The sequence below is a fragment of the Gorilla gorilla genome, chromosome 4 (assembly GCF_029281585.2).
Source record: "Gorilla gorilla gorilla isolate KB3781 chromosome 4, NHGRI_mGorGor1-v2.1_pri, whole genome shotgun sequence".
Lineage (NCBI taxonomy): Eukaryota > Metazoa > Chordata > Mammalia > Primates > Hominidae > Gorilla > Gorilla gorilla.
In genome coordinates this window covers 137,462,187-137,488,160 of record NC_073228.2, presented here as the reverse complement: position 1 = coordinate 137,488,160, position 25,974 = coordinate 137,462,187, and the positions used below count along the sequence as shown (strand labels likewise).

Below are 25,974 nucleotides of genomic sequence, written 5' to 3'. Positions count from 1 at the left end.
GCAGAGCACTGGCCAGGCCCGCTGGGGCAAGAGTTTGTAAGGTGTTAAGATGCATGATTAACCCAGTGGTTCCCAAACTTGTCCATACATTAGAACCACTGGGGTGGCTTCAAAAAATACTGATGCCTGTGTCCCACCCCCAGAGATTGTGATTTAATTGGTTTAGGGTATGGCCTATACTCTGGATTATTTAAATGTCCCCATTTGAGAACTGCTGGGTTAGCCTATGAGAGAAGTGCAGGCAAAATGCCCACTTCTGTCCTCATTGTCTTTCTCAGCACCTACTCCTCAAGGGAAAGAACTGATTCAGGCTGCAGGGGACAAAGCTTCCCTGTGCCTTTGCCCAGGCACAAGGCCCCTCCTGGGAGGAGTGGGTGGCTAAGGCTGGCGTGATTCCTGATGTGGCACGTGTGGGGCAGGTATTTCTCTACTTGAGGAGTGACATTGCATGCTCTCCGCATGCTCCCTCATTCCTTTCTCACGACAATCTTATAGGTAGCACCTTTCAATCTCCTCTTCAGACGAGGAAACTGAAGTTCATGGTGCATCCTACCTAAGGAACAGAAAGAGGACAGGGAATAAAACTGGATTTTCCTTGGGATTCTCAGATGGGCCAGGTCCTAAGTAAACACCAGTCTAGCTCTGCTGACCACTGGGGGCCTTTCTTCCTTTTGACTCTGTTGTAAAAGAAAATTGAAAAACACTCTTATTGTGCCTTAAAGGCTTTTTAATTAAATATAACTCATTTAATTTAAACTACTTTAAGTTCCATTTTTAATATAAGTGTTATAGTGGTACAATGAAAGTGCCTTCTAATCAAAGTGTGTATGGGGATTTATCTCCCTGTACAAAAAGCCTGTGGGAGCCCAAACCAATGATTTATTCAGACAGCAATCCAAAATCACCAGACTCTGAGTAAGGCACACATGGTGGAGGTTCATGAGTGTGGGTAGGAGTCAGAAGTTCCTCTGGGGGCCGTGCAGATTGAAGGAGGCTGGTGTGGAGAGGGCTCAGCATGGAGCCTGGCATGGGTAATTGCTCAGCAAATGGAAGCTGCTACTGGGATGCTACTGCCATCCCTAGGACCTCCGCTGCTTCCCCTGCTAGTTCTTACTGCTGGTGCCACAGCTACAAAGTAGGGAGATGACAGTGAAGAGAGAGGCTCACCTAGTGGGCAGGAGGGATTGAACAGTCCTGAGCAGACAAATGTGCTCAGATTGGGTATTGAAGTAGAGACCTACTCCAGTACCAGCCCCCAGGAGGGGCATGGCCTGACCGCCTGATCTCACACAGCAAATCCTTTCCCCTGTGGCAGTCTATCCCCCTTGCTTGTTTCATTTTGCACCGTGGCACTTCTTAGCATGAGATATTCTCTACATTTCCTTTGTTTGTTTGTTTGTTTGTTTGTTGCCTGTTTCTTCCAGTGAGATCCTAAGCTTCATAAGGACTGGGGCTGGGGCTGCCTTGGCACTGCTACATCTCCAGGACAATAAATATCTACTGAATGAGTGAACACATGAACAAACGAAGGGATGATGAAATGAATTGCTCAGGAGGCCTGTCAAGAGCTCTGCTGAGAGACCTGGGTGATGGGGCTGAGGGTCTTGGGGAGGGTCAAGGAGGTGGGAATTGCAAGCTAGGACCTGACGGGAAGGCATCCACAAAGCTGAGCCACAGAGGCTGTGAGGGATGGGAGTGGAAGTGAAGAGGGGCCAGAGGAGATGCTCAGGAGGACAGAGGGAACACTAGCTAGCAGGAAGATCCAAGGGGAGGGGACCTATTGCTGTGTCAGATGACAGTTTCTGGTTGGAAGTCTTGGATTAAGGGATCTTCAAGTGTCCCTTTGGAGAAGAGGGTGTGCCTGACCTTAAGCACTGGCCACTTTGGGTGTTTTCAGCTTATCCCAATCAGACACCACTTGCACCCAGTCCTGCCCCCAGCAGGCTCTTTCCCAGCTTGCTCACCTTCTCAGAGGCTCCAGCCCGATCAATCACCGCTGGCCCCACCATGACTCTGGCACATTTTGCATCTTTATGTCAGACCGTCTGTATCTGTGACTCCCTAACTCTGTGCAAAACAAATAATGAAAAATAGACTCAGACATGAGGACTGTACTGGAGGGCACACTTTCTTCCTTTTTTGTCTTTTAATTTTCTAGGCACAGGTTATTCTAAACCTCATCTTGGGCTTGCATTTGGCAGAAAGAAAAGTAGCAGATTGGAATATCATGTTAAACAGGTGGATGTTAAGTTGTATCATTTATTGGATGGTTCCTGGAGGGTGTAATAAATAATTTAAACATGAACTCCTGCCCCCTTTCCTCTCAAGAGCCACTTGTCCTCGCTGTCCTCTCTCCTCCCCCAGACACCTACAAGACTGTCGTGATTTTCTTATGGATCATGGACTGCTGGAATGAAGTCAGTGCAGGAAAGAAGCTTGTTCGATCGACAGCTGGTAGACATGAAGTGTCTCAGAATGAGGAACGCATCACAGGCTGTCCCTGTGTTTCTGTAGAAACTTTACCTACAAAAGGAAAAATAGAGAACGTCAGGCTTCAGTGACAGTCAGTATGTTCCGTGAGCCAGCTGGGAAACTGCACTCACCTCCATATTCTTACCAGGAGATCTTGGGATAATCTGATTTCATTCTAGCAATAGAATGTGTTTAGGGCCTACGCTATGCCAGGCGCTGTGCTGCAGTAAGACATGAAGGAGACGTGGACCCTGGGGGAGATGGACACCCCTCTTGTAGTTACAGTCCAGTACGACCATTGCTTTTGGGGTTAAGCAGCTCTGCAGATAATGCCTGTGTTAGGCTGAGCCCTGCTAGTGTCAGTGGAAATAACAATGACATGTTAATGAGGTCGTTCCTCGGGGTGCTGAGTTAGAGCCCCATGCTGCTAACTGTTGTGATGGTCTTGGACGTGGTGATTGCTCATTCTGAGAGATGGATTACTTTCCAAATCAAAAAGTTAATTAGTTTTTAATTTGTTGGGTTGTCTGAGAGATACAACTGGAAAATTCCCCTCTTGCCTTCTTGGTCTCTTAATCTGGCTGTGTGCAGGCGATTATGTTTAACAAGGAGCAGTGATCAATCAGTTATTGACATTTATTTCATCAAATGTAACTGAGTGTTTACTCATATTGGTGGATTTGCTACCAAAGGCTGTCTTAAATTCAGGGCTAACTTTTCTTTTTAAATTGTAAATGAATAACCTTTAGCATAAAGCTTTAAATGATATCTAGAATTTAAAATCACTAAATCCTCATATGATATTTCCAAATCATCTTAATTTCTGAAGATGGGCACCTATCCTTTTGCTTTCTTTTCTGTCTAGTGTCTGGTAATCACCATTAATTCCATTTCTTTTTAGAGTATCACAGCTTTCTCCTTCACTGACCACCCTTTGCTTCCTGTCAGAAAGCCCTGGACAGAACTCTCTGTGGGACTCTGCCCATGTTTCTGAGATATCGCCTCAATTGTCCTGGCTGGGCTGTCGGGTCTGCCCGTTTTACAGATGGGCAAACTGGAGTGGGAAGTATTCGGGTGGCTTCCTCAGGCCTGCAGCTGGTGGAGCAGCTACTGAAACAATCAGGTGATTCAGACCTAATGGAGGCTTTGCCCTCATGGGCATAATAAAGTTGGTATTCCCAGGTCTGCCCACAAGAAGCTATTGATGGGTTTATCATGGTGATTCTTTTTTAAATTAGTAAAGTAAAAGAGTACCTTAATAGTAAAGACATTTCCTTGGTATTTTTAAAAAGTCATGTGACATGATCTCTTCCTTTTGTCTTGATAAACCTCCCTTTAAACTCTCTGGCTTAGTTATTTTAGACTTCCCAGCCCCATGTAATACTGGTTTCCTTACATTGATCCATTTATTGTCATTTATTGTAAGATAGGCAATAGAGGGGACACAGAGTTTGCTTGCTGTGCTATCTGTGTTTCAGCCCCAAAGTGCTGGAGACTTGCACTGTTTTGTTTGTTTGTTTGTTTGTTTTGAGACAGAGTCTTACGCTATCACCCAGGTTGGAGCGCAGTGGTGCTGCACTGCAGCCTCTACCTCCCTGGGCTCAGGTGATCCTCCCACCTCAGCCTCACAAGTATCTGGGACTACAGGTAGGCACCACCATGCCCAGCTAATTTTCATATTTTTTTGTAGAGATGGGGGTTTCACTATGTTGCCCAGGCTGGTCTCGAACTCCTGGGCTCAAAGGAGACTTGCACATTCTTTGCCTATATGGCCATGCCCAGTCCTCTCCCCTTCACATCTGGTCTTCTGGGAAGATGAGAAAGGCAAGCTCAGCCTCTGCTGATTGGGCAACTCCTAGGCAGGGCTAGCTGAAAGGTGCAGGGACCCCTGGCCTTTATCAAACTCCTTCAGCTATCTAAGCCCCTAAAGGTTTAGTGTTGGCAGCTGTGCCTCCCCCACCTTTGACTGTCCTTTAAGGCAGTAAGCCCATCTACCGGGGCTACACACACCTCTCCCTAACCCCAGAGCCATCTGACACTGTTCTCTGTGGTGCAGGAGGGGAACACTGACCCCTCGATTAAGTGGCATTTCTCAAGAGCCAGCACCCCTTCGGTGTTTTTCATGAGCACTTGCAGCAAGCTCTGCATAACTGGAGGGAGCAGTGGGTGTTTAGACCCTCCTCCAGAATATGCTGTTCTTTGCTGGATTATTCAGCTTGGCTTTCAAACTAGCCCCGGATTTAGGGTTAATTCTCTAACCTTCTCTGGCTTTGAAGACCCAGACATGGTGTGCTGAGAAATCTAACAACTCAATAGTTTTCCTTCTGCCTTTAACTCAGCCATATAAATGAGATAAAGTGTGCAAAACTCTTACTGTGTGCACAGTAAGTGGGAGCCAGCAGTGGAATATGTGCTACATAAGGCGCCACTTTATTTAGCTGTATTTTGTCAGTCCAAGTGAAGATTTTAATTGCAGAATAGTGTCTTGCTAGCAAAAATGAACCTGCTTAGAGTCAAATTTTTAAAATTCAAGTGAATAAATGAAAAATTGTAAGAAAGATTGTTAAAGAAGCATTCATTTTAAGAGCATCTCAGATATGAAAAACTTAGAACTTAGATGTCAGAATTTCAGTAGCGATGAGTCCCATGGCAAAGCTTCCATCTCATCTGTACTAATTGGTTCATAAATTGGGCACATGGGCTTCCTTTTGTGTGTCTTCAGGAAGTTGAGGCCTGAGGAACTCTGAAGCCAGGAGCTTCCTCAGCCCCTCTGCTGCTGGATGGAGGTGCTGCCAGTCAGGGGCCCATCTTCAGGACACTGGCACAGGGACCTCCTCAGGCCGGGCCCCTTGTACAGCGGACTCCTTTCTGCTTTGTCTATGAAGATCTGGCCACGTTGAGCTCCACTCCATTCTGCTTTGTCTACGAAGATCTGGTCACATGGAGCTCCACTCCATTTACTTTTTCATTGCATTCTCTTCTCAGTGTGGATGCTTTTCATCCCCCACTTTCGTAACCCACATAGCCAATATTTTCCCAGTGAATCCCATAATATTCTGGGTGACAGACTGAGGTTTACTCCCTAACCAAAGACCTCTGAGAGCACGGATGCAGAGGCGTGACTATGATCTGGGGCAGGGCCTCACCATCCTTTTCCAGAGCCTCACCCCCTGTGCCCAAGATGGACATGGGATGGACCTAGGGGTAGAATTTGAGAGTGCTCATTTATACTCTTTCAGCAGCCTTCAAACTGTTTTTTGGTAGCTAAGAATCTGTAATCGGCTTTTGGATTATGAAAAATATTGCTCAGCACTCATATTATATTGATTCAAAAATAAAGACTGTGTAGTTTAACTGCATAGTAAAATACAGCTTTATAGAATGGTAATTTTTTATTTAAGTTCTTCTACATTATAGCGAGAGATAACGGATTCAGGAAGGGCACAATGAGGAATAAAGCTGTTGTATTGTATTGGATAAATGACATTTTAAATGATTTGGCTGTCAAACTCGCAGAAAGGTTATGAGCAGAGAATGAAAAATCTAAAATTAATTCCCTGCTTCAAGAAAGTGTGATTTATACTATAATAAAATTAGATTTTTAGTTAAATTTAGTCATTAAGTAATGCCCATGCACTAAGTCTCATTTATAACCATCTGGTTTGAAGCTTCTGCAGAAAATAATTTCTTCCTTAGACAATGCATCCAGGGCCTTGGTGTCATTATGTCAATGAATTTCACTCCTTACATTTCTGCTACAGCTTTTGAGGGGTTGCTTTTTTAAGCACTGGAAAGATGGATTCTTATTTAGCCTCAATAGTTGAGGAAGCCATTGAACTCATTTACCTCCCAAAAATAATCTGATCGTCTCCCTCTCTTAGCTCTTTTCATGAATGGTAATGTTGATGATGATGGTGGCACATGTTGGAGGACTGCCTATGTGCTGGACACCATGCTAAGCATGGGACAAGCTTATTATTATTTCATTTGATCATCACAACTACTGTATGAGGAATGTGCTATTTCTGCCTTTACAGATCAACAAACAGAGACTAAGGAAATGTTAAATAATTCAACAAAGGTGACAGAGGCACAGCTGGCCCCCACTCTTAATCCCCATCATATTTTTCACGAATGTGTGTTGAGCATTTCCTTGGAGGAAGTAGAGTATAGTGGTAGGACCTCAGAGGTTTGAGTCTAGTCCTGATGTGGCCACTTCTCATGTGAAATTCAGCAAGTTACAGTCTTTCCCTCAGTACATCTTTCTTCATCTGTAAATTAAAAGTGGGGTTTGTTCCCTCTATTTAACAAACTTCTGATTACTCCTGGGTAATTTGTCTTATTTTAAAAATTTTTACTGGAGCATATCAAATATATAGTAAAGACACATATCCTAAGTGTAGCACTTGGTTAATATTTTGTAAGTGAACACATCTATGTGACCACCACCAAGATGATAATATAGAACATTTCCAGCATCCCACAAACCATTCTATGTCCCCCCGGTCATTATCCTGGCAAAGGTTACTACTCATCTATCATCAGAGATTGGTTTTGCTTGTTTCTGAGATTTATAAAAATAAAATCTTATAAACTGTACTATTTGTTTCTGCTTTCTTTCCCTCAGTGCTGTGACAATGAGATTCAGCTACATTATCACATGTTGCAGAGTTTTTTCTTTTGCACTGCAGTGAAGTTTTCCATTGTATGGATATGCCACAGTTTATCTGTTCTACCATTGGTGGACTTTTGCATTGCATATCATGCTGCATTCAGCCTTCTTGTACATGCATTTTGGTGCTCACATGAATGTACTTCTGTTGGACATTTACTTAGGAGTTAAATTGTTGGGTCAGGAACATAGATGTCACAATAGTTATTTTAACATAATTTAATTACAGGAAATTGGTTAAACAGATATTAAAGGATTAAGAAGGTGGAAAAGGAAACACTGCAATAGTTAAGAGCAGTACCTGCAGGAAGGAATACCTTTATCACTACTGTCTCCAGGGGAGGAGCCTCTCCATACTGGGACTCAGACCAATGAGGAAAGTTTTGCTGGTGCTGGTTCCTCTGAGGTTATAAAAATTATAGTTCTTTCATATCCTTGTAAACATTTACTATTAACAGTTTTTTTTAATGTCATCTATTATATGTGGTTTATAGCAGTATCCCACTGTGGTTTCAACTTGTGAAGTGCCTATTCAAATCTTTTACTCATTCTTCAATTAGGTTATTTGTATTTTTCTTATTGATTTGCAAAAGTATTTTATATATTCTCAATAAGTCATTCGTAAGATATATGGATTGCAAATATATTTCCTTAATGGCTTCCCTTTTCATTGTCTTGATCCTATCTTTTAATAAACAGAAGTCCTAATTTTAATAAAGTCTGAGATATTCTTTTGGTTTGCTTTTCACATCCTCTTTAAGAAATTTTCACCTATGTATTTAAAGTCATGAAGATACTCTTGATATCTTATAGAGACTTAGTTGCATTACTTTTCACATGTAGATCTACAATCCATCAGGAAATGATTTTTATGTATGTTCTAAGATACGTCCAACATTTTTTCCATGAGGTTGCCATGATGTGTTTAAACTTGCTTATGGCTCAGCATACGGCCAATTTTCATAAATCTTGAATGGACACTTGAAGTGCTATTTGGTACAGTGTTTGATGTCTGTCAATTAGGTCAAGTTTTAAAATTATAGTGTTCAACTCTTCTATATCCTTACTGATGCTTTTTTCCTCTACTTGTTCTATCAGTTAAAAACAGAGATTTTTTAAATTTTCCAACCATTATTGTGGGTTAAAAAAATTCTCCTCTTAGTTCTTTGAGTTTTGGCTTTGCATATGTTTAGACTATGCTACTAGGTATGTACAAGTTTAGAATTGCTATATATTCCTGTTAAGTTGTTCCTTTTCTAATTATGAACCATCCCTTTTTATCACTAATAATAATTCTTGCCTATTTTATCTATAGCCATGTTTTCTTGGTTGAAGTTAATATGGTTTATTGTTTAAATCTTTACATTCAGCCTTTTTGTAAACATATATTTATGATATGTCTCTTGTAGGCAGAATATAGTTGGATATTGTTTTCTCTATTATGCCAATCCTTGTGTGGTTTTTTATTTTGTTTTTTTTTTTTGTTTTTTTTTTGTTGTTGTTGTTTTTTGAGACGGAGCCTTACTCTGTCTCCCAGGCTGGAGTGCAGTGGCGCAATCTGGGCTCACTACAAGCTCTGCCTCCCGGGTTCACGCCATTCTCCTGCCTCAGCCTCCCAAGTAGCTAGGACTGCAGGTGCCCACCACCATGCCTGTCTAATTTTTTGTATTTTTAGTAGAGACAGGGTTATACTGTGTTAGCCAGGATGGTCTCGATCTCCTGACCTTGTGATCCTCCTGCCTCAGCCTCCCAAAGTGCTGGGATTACACGCATGAGCCACCTCGCCCAGCCCAATCCTTGTGTTTTAATGGGATTATTTAGCCCACTTATAGTTAAATAGGTTTAAATATAAACCCGTGTTTTCTCTGTTCTATATTCCTTTTCTCTTCTGCCTTTCTTGTCTTCTTTTGGATGAGACAGTTTTGGTTACTTCATTCCTTTGGTGTCATAGCACTAATTTTGCCATTTTTGGGACAGTACTAGGACATTATAACACTTTAATCTCATTTGACCTCCTGATCTTTTTTAAAAAAATCATATTACTATGTATTTTAGTTCTACAAATATTTTTATCTTACAGTGCATTATTGTTGTGTTAAGTAGCCGAAATGTATTTTTATTTTTTTTTATGCTTTTTGGTGCTCATTATTTCTTCTTGCATAGCTATACATTCATCTGAATAATTTTTTGCGTTTTTGCCTTAAAAGTTCGCTATAAAGTATTGCTCTTAGTGTTAATTTGTTGGCAATGTATTCTCTCAGGGTTTTTTGTCTAAATATCTGTATTTTACCTTCATTTATTTCACCTTATGAATACCCATATTGTCATTGGATTCTAATGTTTTTTTCAAATTTTAAAGATGGTGGGTACTATGCTTATTACCTGGGTGAGCTTTACACCAAATCCCCAAGACATGCAGTTTACCTGTATAACAAATGTGCACATATACCCCTGAACTTCAAATAAAAGTTAAAAAAATTAAAAACTAAAGATGGCATTCCATTGTCTTCTGGTTCCATTATTTCCTCCTGAAAAATCAGCTATCCCACTTACTGTTGCTCCTTTGTAGGCAGTGTTCTCCCCATCTCTACCACCCACCCTTTTGCTGTTTTAAAGATTTTCTATTTGTCTTTGAATATTCAACTATTTTACTGAGTACTTAGGTATGGTTGTGTTTGTATTTATCTTGCTTGGGACTTGTGGAGATTCCCAAATTTCTGGCTTGATGTCTTTCATTAGTTTTGGAAAAGTATCAACCAGCGTCTCTTTCAACATTGATTCTGCCCATTTTCTCTGAATTTTCACTCTGAAAATTTAATTACATGCTTGTTAGAACTCTTCACGATGTTACAGTGTCTCATACTTTTTCTGTATTTTTCATTCTTTATCTTTTTTCCTTTCAGATCTTCTGTGTGGTTATTTTTTACTGATCTAGCTTCCATCTTACTATTCCTTTCTTCAGTTGTGTTTAATCTGTTGTTAAATCCACCTATTGAATTTTTCAGTTATTTCATTTTCAGTTATGAAATTTTTGTTTGATTATTTTTTGTTTATTTTTGTTTCAATAGGTTTTTGGAGAACAGGTGGTGTTTGGTTACAGGTTTTTAGTGGTGATTTCAGAGATTTTGGTGCATCCATCACCTGAGCATTGTACAGTGTACCCAATGTGTAGTCTTTTAATCGATTCTAGTTTTATAATGAAATTCAGCATCTTTTCTCCTATTTTCCTAAACATATTAGCCATAGTTATTCTAAAGCTTGTGCCTAAGAATTCTAAGATCTGGGTAACATGTGGCTCTGTTTCTGTGGTCTGTTTTCTTGGATTTTAGCCATTCGATCCCATTTTGTGCTATGCCTGGTAATTTTAGACTGGATGCTGGAGATTATATATGAAAAATTGTAAAGCCTGTGGATCACTTTATTGATTTCCACAGAGGATTTATTTTTCTTTGTTAGACAGATAGAGTCCTGGAATATCATCTTTATCTACTCAAGAATAGGAATAATTTGAGAATATATGGTCTTAGCAGTAAGTCTGCTGCATTTGTCAGGGCGATTATTTCTTGGAAAGCCTAATTTTTGTCTCTTTAGTACCATGTACTTTCAAAATCTATACTTAGATTTTATTATTTGAGGCTTTTTTTTTTCTTGTTCAAGGCTACTTTTTAACTTGTTTCTCAGCCTTTTGCCCTTTATGTGTGTAGCTCAGGCATAATCATATAACTCAAGGGGAAGCCGAAAATGTTGAGCTCACTTCTTTCTGGTTTCCTTTTCCAGGGTTTCTGACCCTCAATTTCTGGCTTCTTTGGTAGCCTTGCACTCTGGTGTTTACTTCCCATCTCAGAGAGACTTCTCTAAGTTTTAGAATATTATATTCTGTTTGGCTTCTATGCAAAACAGCAAATGTCACAAAGGGGAAATGTGGCAGTGAATATGGGGCTCATCTCAATGGACTTTTCTCTCATAACTTTCCTTTAAATTCTGGCTGCTTTTGTTGCTGTTGGATGCCTTCAAAAACTTTTTTTTAATTCCACTTTTATAGTTGTTGATAGCAGAAGGATTAGTCTCATACAAGCTACTTTTTATGGCACAAAGAAGAAGTCTATCTCATAAAATTTTCACAATATCCCTAGGAATTAACTATCATGACTATTTTTAAAGTTGGAATGCTGTGTGCATAGGCATTGGAATCAGACTTTGGGATTTAAATCTTAGCTGGCCACTGACCAAAATATGAGACCTTGGACAAGTTTAACCTCTCCTCCCTTTCAGTCAGTCTCTGAGAAATGAAGTGGAAGAACTGGGAGGCTGAGGCAGGAGAATCACTTGAACCTGGGAGGCAGAGGTTGCAGTGAGTCGAGATCGTGCCACTGCACTCCAGCCGGGGCCACAGTGTGAGACTCTGTCTCAAAAATAAAAAAATTTTAAAATAAGATAATCCTATTTTTATTTAAATTATTTCAGAGTATAATAAAAGGAAAACTTCCAAATTCGTTACATAAAGTTGGTTTCATTTTAATTTCTTTTTTTGGTTTTTTTTTTGAGATGGAGTCTCGCTGTCTCCCAGGCTGGAGTGCAGTGGCGCGATCTCGGCTCACTGCAAGCTCCACCTCCCGGGTTCAGTCCATTCTCCAGCCTCAGACTCCCGAGTAGCTGGGACTACAGGCGCCCACCACCACGCCCGGCTAATTTTTTGTATTTTTAGTAGAGATGGGGTTTCACCGTGTTAGCCAGGATGGTCTCAATCTCCTGACCTCATGATCCGCCCGCCTCAGCCTCCCAAAGTGCTGGGATTACAGGTGAGAGCCACCGTGCCTGGGCAATTTCTAAATCTGATAAGAAAAATATGAGATTGGTAGACCAATCTCATTTATGAATATCAGTACAAAAAATTATAGACCAATAAATGTAAAACATATTTACAATAATAAACAGAATCCAGCAGCATGTTTTAAAAAGTATATTATGACTAAGAAAAGCTTGTTTTAGAAATACAGGGGTAGTGGAATGTTATGAGATCTACTATGTAAGTCATCCTACTAATAAAACTAAGGAGAAAAATCATATGATTATCTCCTTAAATGCCAGAGAAAAGTACTTGATAAAATCCAACACATTTATTTTATTTTATTTTTTATTCAACAAATATGTATTGAGCATCTGTTCTGCTACAGCACTGATGATGCAAGAGTGAAAAAGATACTGGCGCCATCCCAACCCACATTCCACTAGAGGGAAACAGTCAATAAACAAATGAGTAAAGGAACAAGCTGTTTTTCAGCTAGCACATACATTTATTTTTAAAACTCAGTAAAATGTATATTGGTTTCATTAATATAATAAACATATCTCAGGCTAAAAGCCAGCCTGTCACTTAATGGGGAAATGCTAAAGGTTTTCTTCTGAAAGCAAAAGCCAAGACAAGGGTGCCCAGTATGAACACAACGCCTAACATGGGTTGAGAATTGGTTAAAGCCCTAAGGCAAGAGAAAACACCTGGAAGTATAGGAATTGGAAAGAAGAGATAAGATAATTGCTGTTTGCAAATTACATAAATACTCAAATGGAAACCCCAAAAGAATCAATGGAAAAACTATTACAAACAGTAAAATTTAACCAAGAAGCTGGTTATAAAATAAATATAAAAATTATTTTTAAATTGCCATCAAATATACAAACAAAAATCAGCTAGAAGAAATAATAAGAGAACATCCCATTTATGATAACAAAAGACATACAAAAAAGAAATATTCAAAATATGCACAAGGAAAACTATAAAATACTCTTGAAAGAAGCAAAAGTAGACTCTAACAATTATTAAAATCCTGTGTTATTAGATAAGAACATGCAACATTATATAGATGTCAGCTTTCCCTAAATTAATTTATAAATTTTATGTAACCACAACAAAAATTTCATAGTTTTTTTCTTGAGCTGATTATGAATATCTCCTGTTCCATGAATACTAGTTGTTTCAAGAAACAGAGGTGCCAGGCCTTGGAGCAGGTTACTGAGGAAGAGTTTGGGAGGAGCTGGGTTTGCTTTGTGCAAAATATGCTCTGTGGCTCATGTTTCCTGCATTAACCTGTCATCTCTATGCCTCCTCCTCTGAACCCTTACCTGATGAGTACTCCTTCAGGAACCAGAGTTTGGTTTGTGTGATGGGCTGTTGGCATGTGACATGGATCTTCCACTGATCTCCACCAGGGCTTTTTGCTCAGTAGAAAGGTAGCAGTCAGGGAATGTAATTTGGGTAGGACAACCTTCCCAGTGCCCTCTTAGTTTCATCTCTAATATTGCCTCCCCCTTCTAACAAGAGGGTGCTAGACAAGAATGCTAAGGTGTGAAAGACAATGCTATTACCTTAAAAAGCACTGTTGCTGAATTACCTTCTTGGCTGCGGTGTTGAGGTGGTAGTCCCAGTTTGGTGTTTTCTCTTCTCTTCTTTAGTTGCTAGTATGGACTTCCAGCTTATTTTTAACCTTAGGCTTTTTATCCAAAACATGTCGTTTATGATGAATTGGAGATACTTTATATTAGTTATGAAACTGCAATATGCATTTCTAGTCTTTCCCCCCATTACTTCTCACCAGGACTTTTCATTCTTCTAGAGCTACCCTGAATTTTCATACCACCCAACATTTTCCTATGCCATTCTCTCTTCCTGGTCCACCCTCCCTCCCCCATTTTTGTCTGAAAATCTGCCTATTCTTCAGTGCTATTTTCAAAGGTTCTTTTAAAAACACTTTTCCTCATGTTTCCAATTGGAATGTGAAATGCTGGTATTTACAAGACAAATCACCCTTTCATTTCTCAGTAATTTGTGTTTGTTCTGTAGCCCCCTAATCAACTGTGAATATCAATGCAGGTACTCAGTTTTACCTGGGTAACTTCTGAAACACTTTGCTTATTGCCTTGCATATAGTAAGCATCAATAAAGATAGGATTGAATTAAGAAAACCCAAGGGCTTAATTTAGTCCAGTGGCATGAACTGGCTATTCAAATTGTTCATAGGATCTCACCCTTTGGAAACTATAAATTGTGTTTAATCTATTATCAGGTGATGTCAGTGACATATCCAGTAGCAGTGGTGGTCTTCACCATAGCACCACAAAACAGAACCTCCTGCTGGCCAGATAATTTTAGCCCATCTGCTTATGTTTTCTTCAGTCCCTAAAAGCACCTACAGTTCAGGCAGAGGGTGGGTCATCAACCTGGAAGAGGGTCTTCCTTAACACTTGGTACCAGCCCATATTCCAAATAAGGAAGGCCCTGAGAATTAGCTGTGCTCATTAAAAACTTTGTGATTAACAGGATTTTTTTTTTGCCTAAGCCCTCAAAGCAACAAGTTGTTGACATTTATAGATGTACATGTTGAGAGTTTAGTAGACCAACATTGCTCAGTGTCATGTTCTTAGTAGATTGTTCACCTTTTCATAAATATGTGACTAACAAGAGAGGAGATATTTGCAAGTATCTGTACATATGAATTATTCTTCAAAAAACACAAAGTCTTTCTTTTCTTGCAGGAGCCCAGAAGCTTTGAAGTCACAAGAAGAGAAGGTAGGAAAAATGCACTCATACCCATTTTATTTTCAGTGTTGACATTTTTGAAGTAGTTTGCTGAAACTAAGATGAACTTCAGACTGTGGGCAGCTCATTCTTTGAAATTTCATGCGGCCTTTTCTGGGTGCTGACTGCTTAGCACTTGTCCGTAGGGACTGGATGGACTGAAGGCCAGGTTTGCTTGTGAAAACTATGACTTCTACCTTCAAGTACCAGAGGTGGGATACTTGAAGAACTGGCTCATTCACAATCATGTTTTTGGTCTCTTAAGAGAAGCCTCATTCTTGAGTGAAGTTTGGAATAATTATTAGTTTTACCCAGAAAGCAACGTGAACAACACAAAAAATGGCTTATGGTTTGTGGTATTTCAATATCTGGGAAGAGATGCCACTGTGAAAAATATTTCTGAATAGATTTCTTACAGCTTCAGCTAAGCTGAAATAGAAATAACTAATTAATTTTCCTTTTGAAAACAGTTCCATGATGTTCTGTTTCCCCTGCCAGAGTTCCTGTAGCACATTTGTTTTATGGTCTCTGAGGTAAACATATATGGGTGTTACTTTCAGAAATCTTTTAGTGGAAATTGAAGTTTCCCTTATTCATTTTCAGTAATATCTGGTCTCTAATAAGGGATGCCTTTTGTATGATTTGTGGAATCATTAACAATCATCTTTTTATTACATGGATAGAATGATGAGATCAGAAACGAAAATGAGTTCGTGGTCTAGAATGTGGCTTTGGTTTTACCCTTCACCACATCCTTCTCTGTGGTACTGTCTCCAAAGAGGGAGACAATCTAAAAGAAATTAGCAAATTCTATATTGACTACTAAATCTAACATTGCTTTGCCTCCTGATTAGTTCTTGTGTTATGCAACACAGCAAAAGACATAGAATGGCTATGTTATCAACATGCGTTGATACATGGATATTCATGCCTGGGACCTTGGTAACACAAACTTTTCACACTATATTGAGTCCAGCTGGTAGTGTGCTGCTGTCCATGGTGCTGGATCCCTAGGGTCATAGGATCTGGATAATCTGACTCTAAGATGAACTTTCTGGCTTACATTCCCATTTGCCATTACCTTTGGCTTCGGACTCGATGTCCTCTGAACTGTAGGACAATATGTAAAGCAAACTGCATTGTTTGAATATCAAAACCAAATGGATGAAGGTTGATGGAGCTGGGAAGGATGTTTCTTATGGAAGTAGTGTTCACAATGGGTACTGTGACCATGTAAGTTGGAAAGAAATAGCCATAAGGAGAGGAGACTTTGACATGAACTTTGGCTTTGAATAATATTCTGTTTATGCCAGAATCCCGACTGTGAATGTTTGGAATTGATTTGCATTGTAAAATCACATATAAACTTAACCTTTTTGGAATCTTACTGTCCTTGTGTTGAAAATGTCTCTAATAAGGCAGGGGTTATAAAAGAGCCATGTATTTCTATTCAAATGCATGAAAAAGGTCTGACTGAACTTATGACTTCAAACTCCCAGAAGAATGAGAGTGTCCAGAGGAGGAGTGAAGGTGTAGTCAGGCTGCACTCCATTCATCTGTAACCTCTCCACCGCTGGAAGTGTCAGCCTTCGCAAATGGTTGACTTAGGAACATACACTGTGGGTTTGTACTAGCAAATTTGTTCTAACATCACATAAACTTTTTTCTTCCTATTGTGCACTGATGTCTTTCTTGCTTGTTTCTGTCAAAGTTGAATGTTTGAGAGTTCCTGAAATAGCCCAGTGCTGTAACGTCAATGCTTACAACCTGGCAGGAAGAAAAGGAGTGGGACCTTGCCGGCTGGTTCTAAGTATTTTTAGGTCTGGGAATTCACTGACTCACTGACTTGGGTTGTGGGGTTGTTAATCTTCTCCAGAACAGTGTACAAGTATAAAAAGAATAGAAGCACTATGGTGCTTCAGTAAACTATTTTTCTTTCAAAGAAAAGTAAGATATTGTCTAGCAATGAACACCTGGGTTGGTTCCCAGCTCTGACTCGACCCCGGACTGAAAGAGGAACAGATGAGTAATAGCTGATTTTTCTGCACAGCTTACAAGGCCCAGGAGAGTCTAGAAAGTCTTCAGGTCTAGAGAGGAAGCTCCCAGTCACAGAACCTGAGGAGGTTTCCTGTTTTGGTTTGCCTTATTTCAATACTGTGCCTGACTCAGGAGCATCCCCTCCATTGAAGGTTTAGGGCCACAAATGGCTAACCAACTGCAACTTCACATTATGTGACTTTTGGAAACTCTTGACTAAGTATGTGTGTTGAGAAGTGAGAGGGGCTAATGTTAGCAGTGGAAATCGAGTCCAAGCCAAATCATAGTGGGAACTAGCAACAGTAAGGGCAAAGTGAATGCATTGCATGCCTTAAACCTGTCCTCTGCCCTATTTCCCCCTCTTCCCCTCCAGCCGTAGATGTCATGCTGTCTAGCTTTCTTGCCTCTGGCCTTACACTGTTCCTGCATGCCTTGTCCCTCATCCTTGTCAAATCCACCTCCCCTTCATCCTTTCCAACTCTCTTTCTTGAAGTGTTTAGCTTACCCTATCTAATTGGAGAGGGAAGGGCTCCTATCAGGTTAATTTCCTGAGATCAGAGACCCTCCTGCCTTCTTCATCCCCAAATTCCTCGCAGCTCTAGCCCAGGGCCAGTAGTTAATCAACAATTGTTTCTTAAATTAAGTGCAAGCTACACATTTGCTTTGTGTGTGTTGCCTTTTCATTCTGGCCTTTCCCAGTAATATACAAGTGAGGCACTGGGCCCTTTGGTTCTAGAAAGGCACTTTTAAAGAAATGTTCTATGGCTATCATTAGATTTTCCTGGCTGATGCACTGAAGAAAATTCAAGTAAGCTTGGTATTATGGGTTGAATTGTGTTCCCCAAAAAGACATGTCAAAGTCCTAAACCAGAACCTATGAATGGAACCTTATTTGGAAATAGGGTTTTGGCAGATATAAAGATGAAGTCATAATGGATTAGGGTGGGCCCTAATCCAATAGTGAGGTCCTTACAAGAAAAGGGAGAATTGGACACAGACACACAAGGAGAACATCGTGTGATGATGGAAGCAGAGAATTGCTGGCAACCACCATGAACTGGCAAGTTGCAAGGGACCCTCCATCCCTAGAACCTTCAGAGAGAGCATGGCCCTGCCAGCCCCTTAATTTTGTACTCCCAGCCTCCAGAACTGGGAGAAAATCCATTTCTCTGGTTTTAAGTCACTTAGTTTGTGGTTTATTATGGTGGCCCTAGGACAGTAATACACTTGGAAAATGTTGGACTCAGTAAACTTTAGTTTTCATTGTTGTTGATGATGATGATATTTTGACTGGAGAATCTCTCAGGATTTTTCATAGACAAAATGTCACTCTCAACAGGGAATATAATATGCAGCATTTTCCAAACTTGGTTTTCTGTGGGATTTAACAGAATTAATTGTGTTGTTTTTGACCATCTCAGGGCAGGCATTCCATGCAGTGCCTTTTGCAAACCCTGCCCTAGAGAGCCCAGGAAGAGGCAGAGCTTCCTCAGAGTGCCCAGGCACCAGACTGTGCTCCATGGGCTGTGCATGTACAGAACAGTGTGGCAGCAATAATAAGAATATCTTCTTGGTTGTTCTGATGTTTTCAGAGAATGTTCACGTTCTTTACCTCCCTTTCCCTTGAGTAACCTGTGACACAGAGCAGATAGCACTGCACACATGAGACTCCTCCCTTTTCATGTTAATTTTTAGTAGGGATGAGGAATGCTTCTGGGCTCGTGCCTGTCTGATGCCCTGAACCTCTCTTTAGTGAGTGGTGGTTGCTTGAGTGACTTGATCTTGCTTCATCACATCCAAGGGTGTCTGTACCTTATGTTGGCTGCCAAGCCCAGAGAGCTGAGAGGGATTTGCTGGGGGTGCTTTATTTCCAAGTTAGATTTGTGGGACTTGAAGGTAGACACAGTAGCAAAGATTGTGGCAGGACTACGAGACTGATAGGGTGTCCTCTGGGAAGGGTGCATGCCTCCCCAAGGGAGACAGAGCCATTCCTCCTTCAGGACAGTTCCGTATGACCCTGGATATTCATGCCTGGGACCTCCCTATACAAGCTGCATGGGAAAGAGTGATGGCTGCATCTCTCTGTGCTTTCCAATGCAGGTATTTTTATAACTCCCTCCAGACACCTAAAATTTAATTTCACCCTCTTCTGAAGCTTGAGCAAAAGGTGCCACCCTTACATCTCTAAGATACTCCCGTGTCCACTGTGAGGGCCAGTGCTGATTGTGACTGCCGAAATTCATCTACTCAAACCGGTACTTTTCTCTGACTGATCCCACCACGTTGAATTACAGCCATGAGCGAACACTTGAGTAAGCTGAGCAAATGGCTGGGATAATTCAGCCCTTGTCAGCCATCTCTGAGGAGCATAGGGCTATCTGTAAGCTATTCCAGATGTCTGTGATTGTGCTGTGATTAGGGGCTGCGAGTTTGGGGATGAGCACCAATGTCATGTTGCATTACCCACCTCCCAGCGCTGGCTCCCGCACATGTTCCAGCCCTGTCCAGCCTGGCCTGGCTTCTAGCAAGGCTGTGAGGGAGCCCGGGAGAGGAGGGCTGCTGCTGTCTTCAGGGAAAAGGAAAAAAGGGGGGTGACCATCACATGCACACTCAGCATGGCTCTGGCTCCTTTGCAGTGCAGATCTCCTAAGCAAACATGACCTGCCAGTCCCAAGTGTGAAACTAGAGCCTCACTTTCTGAAAACCCGTGGAATCGGTCCCTAATTGGCAGCTGCCTCCAATAGCCCCTTTATAGTTCTCTGCATCTGGGTGAACTTCAGCTATCAAGAACTGCATTCTGTTTACCATTAATTTTGATTTTGTGTAGCAGATGTTTTCTGGATCTCTCAGTTCCCTGCCTAATCTATCTTGGTATAATGTGAAGTGGCTGACTGTCTTCAATGAAACAGATTAATAAACTCCTAGGTTATTTTGAGGTAACTTCTTTAATAGCTGCAGATGTAGGGAATTTAAAAGGGAGCCATCCAGATTTGACAGTGCCTGGAGCCATGGGTCTTTTTCAATTCAAGACTGCCATCTGGGGAAAGAGATGGCTTTTCCTTCCCCCATTCCACCCTCTCTCACATACAGTGGGGCACTGATTGTTCTTCTACAGTCACTGGGCTCAAATAAGTTGAGAGTGACATCTATCTCCTGTCTCCCAACCTCACAGAAATTGGCTCTTTCTGGGTTGCGCTGCCTTTTTTCAGCTGCTGGGAAACTATATTGTGCCTAGTTGCCTGAAGTTGAAAGGGAAGTGCATGGCGCACCTAGCTGATGTGTCCTGCTTAAGTAGTGATTTGGTGCCCAGTTTTGATCATGACCAATTGGTAGGCAGCTTACTCACAGCGTGACTTCAGGTAAGTTACTCACCTTACCTGAAAAAGGATGCGGATAGTAATAGTACAAACCATCAGTCCCAATTCTGAGTTGTAGAAACCCGACTTGTGCTGGCTGAAGCCTGAAAGGCTTATGAAGCTACAGAATCTAAGGGTGGATATGGCTTCAAGAACAGCTGATAAAAGGATTCTCACATTCTTCCTGTCCTTCCTTCTCCTGGCACATTGGCCTCTTCCAGGTAGCCTTCCAGGATGGCCACAAGCAGCTGCAGCTCAGAGTCCTGCCTGCTCACCATCTCAGAGGGTGAAACTTTTCCCCCAGAATGACACCAGAAAAATCCCCTCAGGGTTTGCAAAATCATCCTCATCCAGACCACAGGCAATGGTTTGGTCCTCAAAGGAAGATTCTGTGCAGGGATGTGTTCGGTGTCCACACAGCCTTGTGGACATATTGGGAGGGGTGACTGTGTGTGCAGACCCCTTGGCACAGGACGGGCAATGTTGGCAGTGCTCAGTGCATGGGTAATTTTTACTAGAGCTCTTACAGGCCTGGCCATAGACATAGAGGCCTTTCTCAAGTAAGCCAGTTCATTCTTCTGTCTCCAAGATGTGTTCATGAGACCCTGGATGTTGTGGCCTATTGACTTTTCCATGAAGAATTATTATTATTATTATTATTTTGAGTCCGAGTCTCACTCAGTCACCCAGGCTGGAGTGCAGTGGTGCGATCTCGGCTCACTGCAAGCTCAGCCTCCCGGGTTCATGCCATTCTCCTGCCTCAGCCTCCCAAGTAGCTGGGACTACATGTGCCTACCACCAAGCCCGGCTAAAGTTTTTGTATTTTTTTAGTAGAGACAGGGTTTCACTGTGTTAGCCAGGATGGTCTCTATCTCCTGACCTCGTGATCTGCCCGCCTCAGCCTCCCAAAGTGCTGGGATTACAGGTGTGAGCCACCACTCCTGGCCGAAGAATTATCTTAAGGGACTATTCTGGTCGCTTTCCTCTGTCAGAGTCTTTCTTTAACTTTATGCTCTAATTCTCTCATTCTACAATCAGAAGAACTAAGCCTTTAAGATGGTGCCTTTAAGAACTTAAAGACAAACGACCAGGCACGGTGGCTCACGCCTGTAATCCCAGCACTTTGGGAGGCCGAGGTGGCCAGATTGCAAGGTCAGGAGTTCAAGATCAACCTGGCCAGCATGGTGAAAACCCCGTCTCTACTAAAAATACAAAAAATTAGCCAAGCATGGTGGTGCATGCCTGTAGTCCCAGCTACTCAGGAGGCAGGAGAATCACTTGAACCCAGGAGGCAGAGGTTGCAGTGAGCTGAGATCACACCACTGCACTCCAACCTGGGAGACAGAGTGAGACTTAAAGACAAACATAAACTTCTCTCCCAAGATCAGGGGCTTTCTGAGCACTGGGGTCAGAAATCATCCTTAAGCATTACAGATATAAACCATCCCATCCTCTGGCTGAGCTCAGCTCTCTCCAGGGATTGGAGGCAGCAGGACCTTGTGGTGGATAGCTCAGGGCTCATGATGGATCTGCCAGTGATGCTATCTGAACCTGAGGTATGTAAATCCTCCCCAAGAGCCACAGCGCCACTCACCTGGTACCTGTAGCCTTTGCCCTGGGACAGCTCTCATGCTGCTGTGCAGGCACAAGTTTTGGAAACGCAGGGGTCAGATGTCTTCCTCCCAGGGTCCCCTGTCCCTGACACAGAGTGGGCACTGAAAAAGTGTTAGATGCCTGGCATGTCCCAGGGCTGACTTGGCTTTATGTCATCTCTCCGTTTCTCACAAAGGTCAGATCACAGGTACAGGGCCTTCCAGGTTGTTTGACTGTGAACCCCGTAGCTCCAGGATACTTGGTCCTATTTGCTGAGCTTGCTCTTCCCACCAGTGCCTGGGAATGCTCACTTTCCTTAACTACCATCCTCAGAGAGCTCCTCTGCCCTTTCTAACAACTTGTGGGTCCTTCTGCTAGAAGGAGCTTAAACTGTGTTCATGCACATGAGCTAAACCTCTGTGGTTATGACGGGCAAGCTATAGGTCGGTGTGGGCAGGATAATGAACCCCTAATCACTCATGCTTGCCTAGCGGTCTCCTTAGAGGTTGCATTGCAATATTTGGGCATAGGTCACTATCTGGAATTTGTGGGGAAGAGTCACATTGTCGAAGAGGTCATGACCCCTAAAGGGTATGAACCACTGCACATTCCTAAGGACCAAAAGACAGGATGGTGTCAGCCAGCCTGAAGCACGCTGATCCTGCCCCTCAAGGACCAGTGGAGAGAGATGATGGTGCTCCCTGTATACCTGCTGAGGTCCCCACCCTACCCAGGAGACACCCTTATCTCTCAGATCCCAGCAGAAGTTAAGCTTGACATTTGTCATCTTCGTTACTTGACCGGTCCCCAAGCCAGAGGCATTTCTTTGCTTTTCAGGAACCCTTGAAATTATCTTCTTCATATAAACACTGAAGCCCTTTTCAAACCTCATTAAGCTATTTGCCCCAGCATATTAATGTGCTATCCACAAGCCTCTGGGGTTAATTATCTGTGAGTTAAAATCATTTGTTTCTGTCTCTTTTATCTCATTGCTGCTTGGCAATCTTTCTTTATTAGGAAACGAAGTACAGGATGCAACTGACCATTATGTTCTAATTCTATTCTTTTCATCAAAATGAGTTCATCTTTTAAAGCTCTTTTGTAAAAAACAACAAACCTGTCTTTTCATTATTTTAAGATTGTGTTGTTTTTTAACAAATCTTTAATCTCTCTGCTTCAGCAGGAGCAGAGCCAGGACTGGAAATAATCTGTAAGGGGAGACCTCTCCTCTAAATTAGCAAGACCTGCCAACACTCTCTCTCCTGATTGGCCTCACTCACTCTGCATTTGGCCCATTTCTCTCCTGTGGCTGTGGTGAGGGCTTCCAAGGTGTACAAGTTGGGCTTGGTGAATAAGCCACGGCGTCTTGGCAGATCAGGCAACCAGGGTTGGAAAATCCTGTGCATTCTAACGCACCCCACTGGTCTCTACATGCTCTTATTTGGGTTATATTTCTTGGCCAAGGTTGCCATTGGGTTCTAAGAAATGCGTCAGAGCCTGCATTAAAAAGAAAAATAAAAAAAACCTTTTCACAAAATGTTGAATGTTGCTTTGAACTCTCCAGGAAGTCAGGGAGCGTGTGTCCCAGAAATGAGCAGGTGGGATGGGCACTGGCTCCATGGAGACAGTGACCCACAGCCTTCTGGAATAAGAGTGCAGCCAATAGTGGGGAGACCTGGGCTGGGGTCTGAGCGCAGTCAGTGCAGTTGGATGGTGCACAGAGCTGGTTCTCCCATGTACTGCAAGCCAGTGATTGCCCCTACCTTGTTCTTCGGAGCTCCAGCTTCTCAGCTCCATTCTCTGCCCCTCAATGGCTCTCTCACCTCATCAGTGCCTCAAAAACAATATCTGGGACTCTAGTTTGATAACTACTACTTGCAATGGAGAAATGACTCCTCTGGAAAGGTGAATACGATTCTCAGAGTTTGTTGAGGTTTTATTGGTTGCTTATAGAAGTTTCCTTGGGCTGATTGGAGTTTGGTGTGCAGAGATGACCCGGCATAGTCCCTGCCCTTATAGATGAGTCAGTTGAGTAGATGCCCAAGCGTCCTGCAGACAGATGTCTACCTGGTGTACCTTCACCATGGCCAGCCACCTCTCAGTTGGGTCCGCAACATAGAGAGAGCATTTGTTCAGTGTAATTGATGTTGGAATCTGGGAGAACAACTCTCTGAATGTTCTGGTGGAGGTGAAGTTTCAGGATCTTTTTTCCAAAGCATGGCTGTCTCAGCAGAGGGTCCCCTTTGACTTTTAAGGGCACACTGTACCAGTGGTGACGTTTTTGTTGCAAATAACAAACCCCAACCCAACTAGCTCAAACAAAAAGAGGACTTATGGCTTATGTAATTGGATAGTCCAGTGAGGGGGGAAGGTGAGGAGTGCTGGGCTTCAGATATACTTGATATGGAGTGTAAGGACCTGGCTTCTCCCTCCATTTTGCCCCTCTCTGGGGGTTCCCCTTCATGGTGAGTGCCAGCCTCCCCTCCTCACAGCTCCAGGTCCAGTGGAAGACAGATAGCCTCTAGTCCAGTGTATCCCACAAAAGTGCTAAAGCTCACTGGGATTGGACAGACTCAGGTCATGTGATTCATGCACTTAATTAATGCTGTGTGCTGTTGGGTTTCCTGACAGTCACCAGCCATACCCCTGGTCAGGATATCATGAAGTGAGAGTGGGAGGAAGGTGGATCCCCAAATGGCAATTGGGTCTGAATAAGGGACACAGAAGCAGGAAGGTAAAAGGAAATTCCCTAAGCATATTAACGTCTACTTAATGATTTCACATCTGGGTGTCTCTCACACCCTCCACCCCTAAAAGGATTCTGAGTGCCTGAAAAGCAGGCTAAGAATCAGCAAACATTCACCTAGCGTTTCAGGGGGAGGTGCTCTCTTCTATCTTCAGAAGGAATCCAAGGCTAAGAGATTAAGCAGTTGACCCAAGGTCACAGGAGATTCTAACAGAGTGTGAGTTTGAACTCAGGTCCCTGATGACAAATAAAGGTCACTTTTTTGTTGTTTCAAATCACAGCTGCCTCCAGCGATTGGGTTCTTTCACCTTGTTCTTTTGCCCTGTCCCCTAGGGTAGCTGCAGGAGGTACCTGGGGAGGTGCATCAAGCATTCACTAGCCAAAACTTGAGAGGGGTTTTACCCCAAACATGACATCCTTTCTTTAGCCCTTTAGCCAAAGCACATAAGGATGAAAAGCAAATGAACATCAAATGATGAAATCACCCAAAATAGAGAGAAAAGTGAAGGAGCAAGCCCCTCACCTGGCAGTGGCTTCAGTCCTTTCCTTGATGATGTTTGTCAGAAGCTTTTATTTTCCATTTTTCCTAAGAGATCACCTTCTTTCTTGGGAAGGGGTTGGTGGAGGCTTGCTGGGCTGGCTCCTTCTAAATGGGCATGGGGTGGCAGACAGGAACACAGGATGGGGGATGGACCTCACCTATAACCAGGGCTGCTGTTCAGGAGCCCTGAACTTTTTGCAACCTCTGCCTCCTGGGTTCAAGCGATTCTCTTTCCTCAGCCTCCAGAGTAACTGAGATTACAGGCATGCACCACCACGCCCAGATAATTTTTGTATTTTTTGGTAGAGATGGGGTTTCACCAAGTTGGCCAGGCTGGTCTCAAACTCCTGACCTCTGGTGATCCACCTGCCTCAGCCTCCCAAAGTGTTGGGATTACAGGCGTGCGCCACCGCACCCCGCCAGGAGCCACTTTTTAGTAAGTAATTTCCTGTGTGTCCACACATTCAAGACAATTTAGAGGCAAAAGTTTTAGTCCTTTACTATAAATTCTGTAGATTGGAAATGGAAACATTTTCACATTCAACTTCTTATTTAATCTTCATAAACAGCCTCTGAGATAGGCATTACAATCTTATTTTGTAAATTTAAAAAATGAGGACCTTTTGTACTCTGTAGGAAATTGATCAAAGAATTAAAATGGGCTTCACTGAGGTCATTCAGGAAGATACATTCTATGGGAATCTGATAATGTTTGTGTAATTCTGATTGAAATATTCGTATTCAAAAATGTGGATTCATTGTTCTATAGTCAGCATGCCTGCAGAGTCAGAGGTCCTGGGACCTCCCCCAACCTCCCATCTTGGGGAGCTGTGTCTTGCTGCTGCTACCAAAGGGGAGTAGAGAACCCCAAGTTCAGAAGAAATAGGCCTGTAAAAAAACCCACGGGTCTGGGCAATGAGTTGTGGGGTGTAAAAATATATTTCAGTCTGTTCGCTTTACTAATTTTAGCAGTTATTTGCTCTC

General features: G+C 42.3%; 1 protein-coding gene across 2 annotated transcripts in view; it reads left to right on the top strand.

Annotated features, from left to right (window-relative positions):
• Positions 1 to 25,974, top strand: part of FSTL4 (follistatin like 4) — a 413,052-nt gene that overhangs the window by 24,620 nt on the left and 362,458 nt on the right. For both annotated transcript variants that reach the window (XM_031011434.3, XM_055386609.2), the window contains exon 3: positions 14,675 to 14,708. In XM_031011434.3, the coding sequence (XP_030867294.2) occupies positions 14,675 to 14,708 (34 nt within the window). The remainder of the gene's footprint in view (positions 1 to 14,674; positions 14,709 to 25,974) is intronic.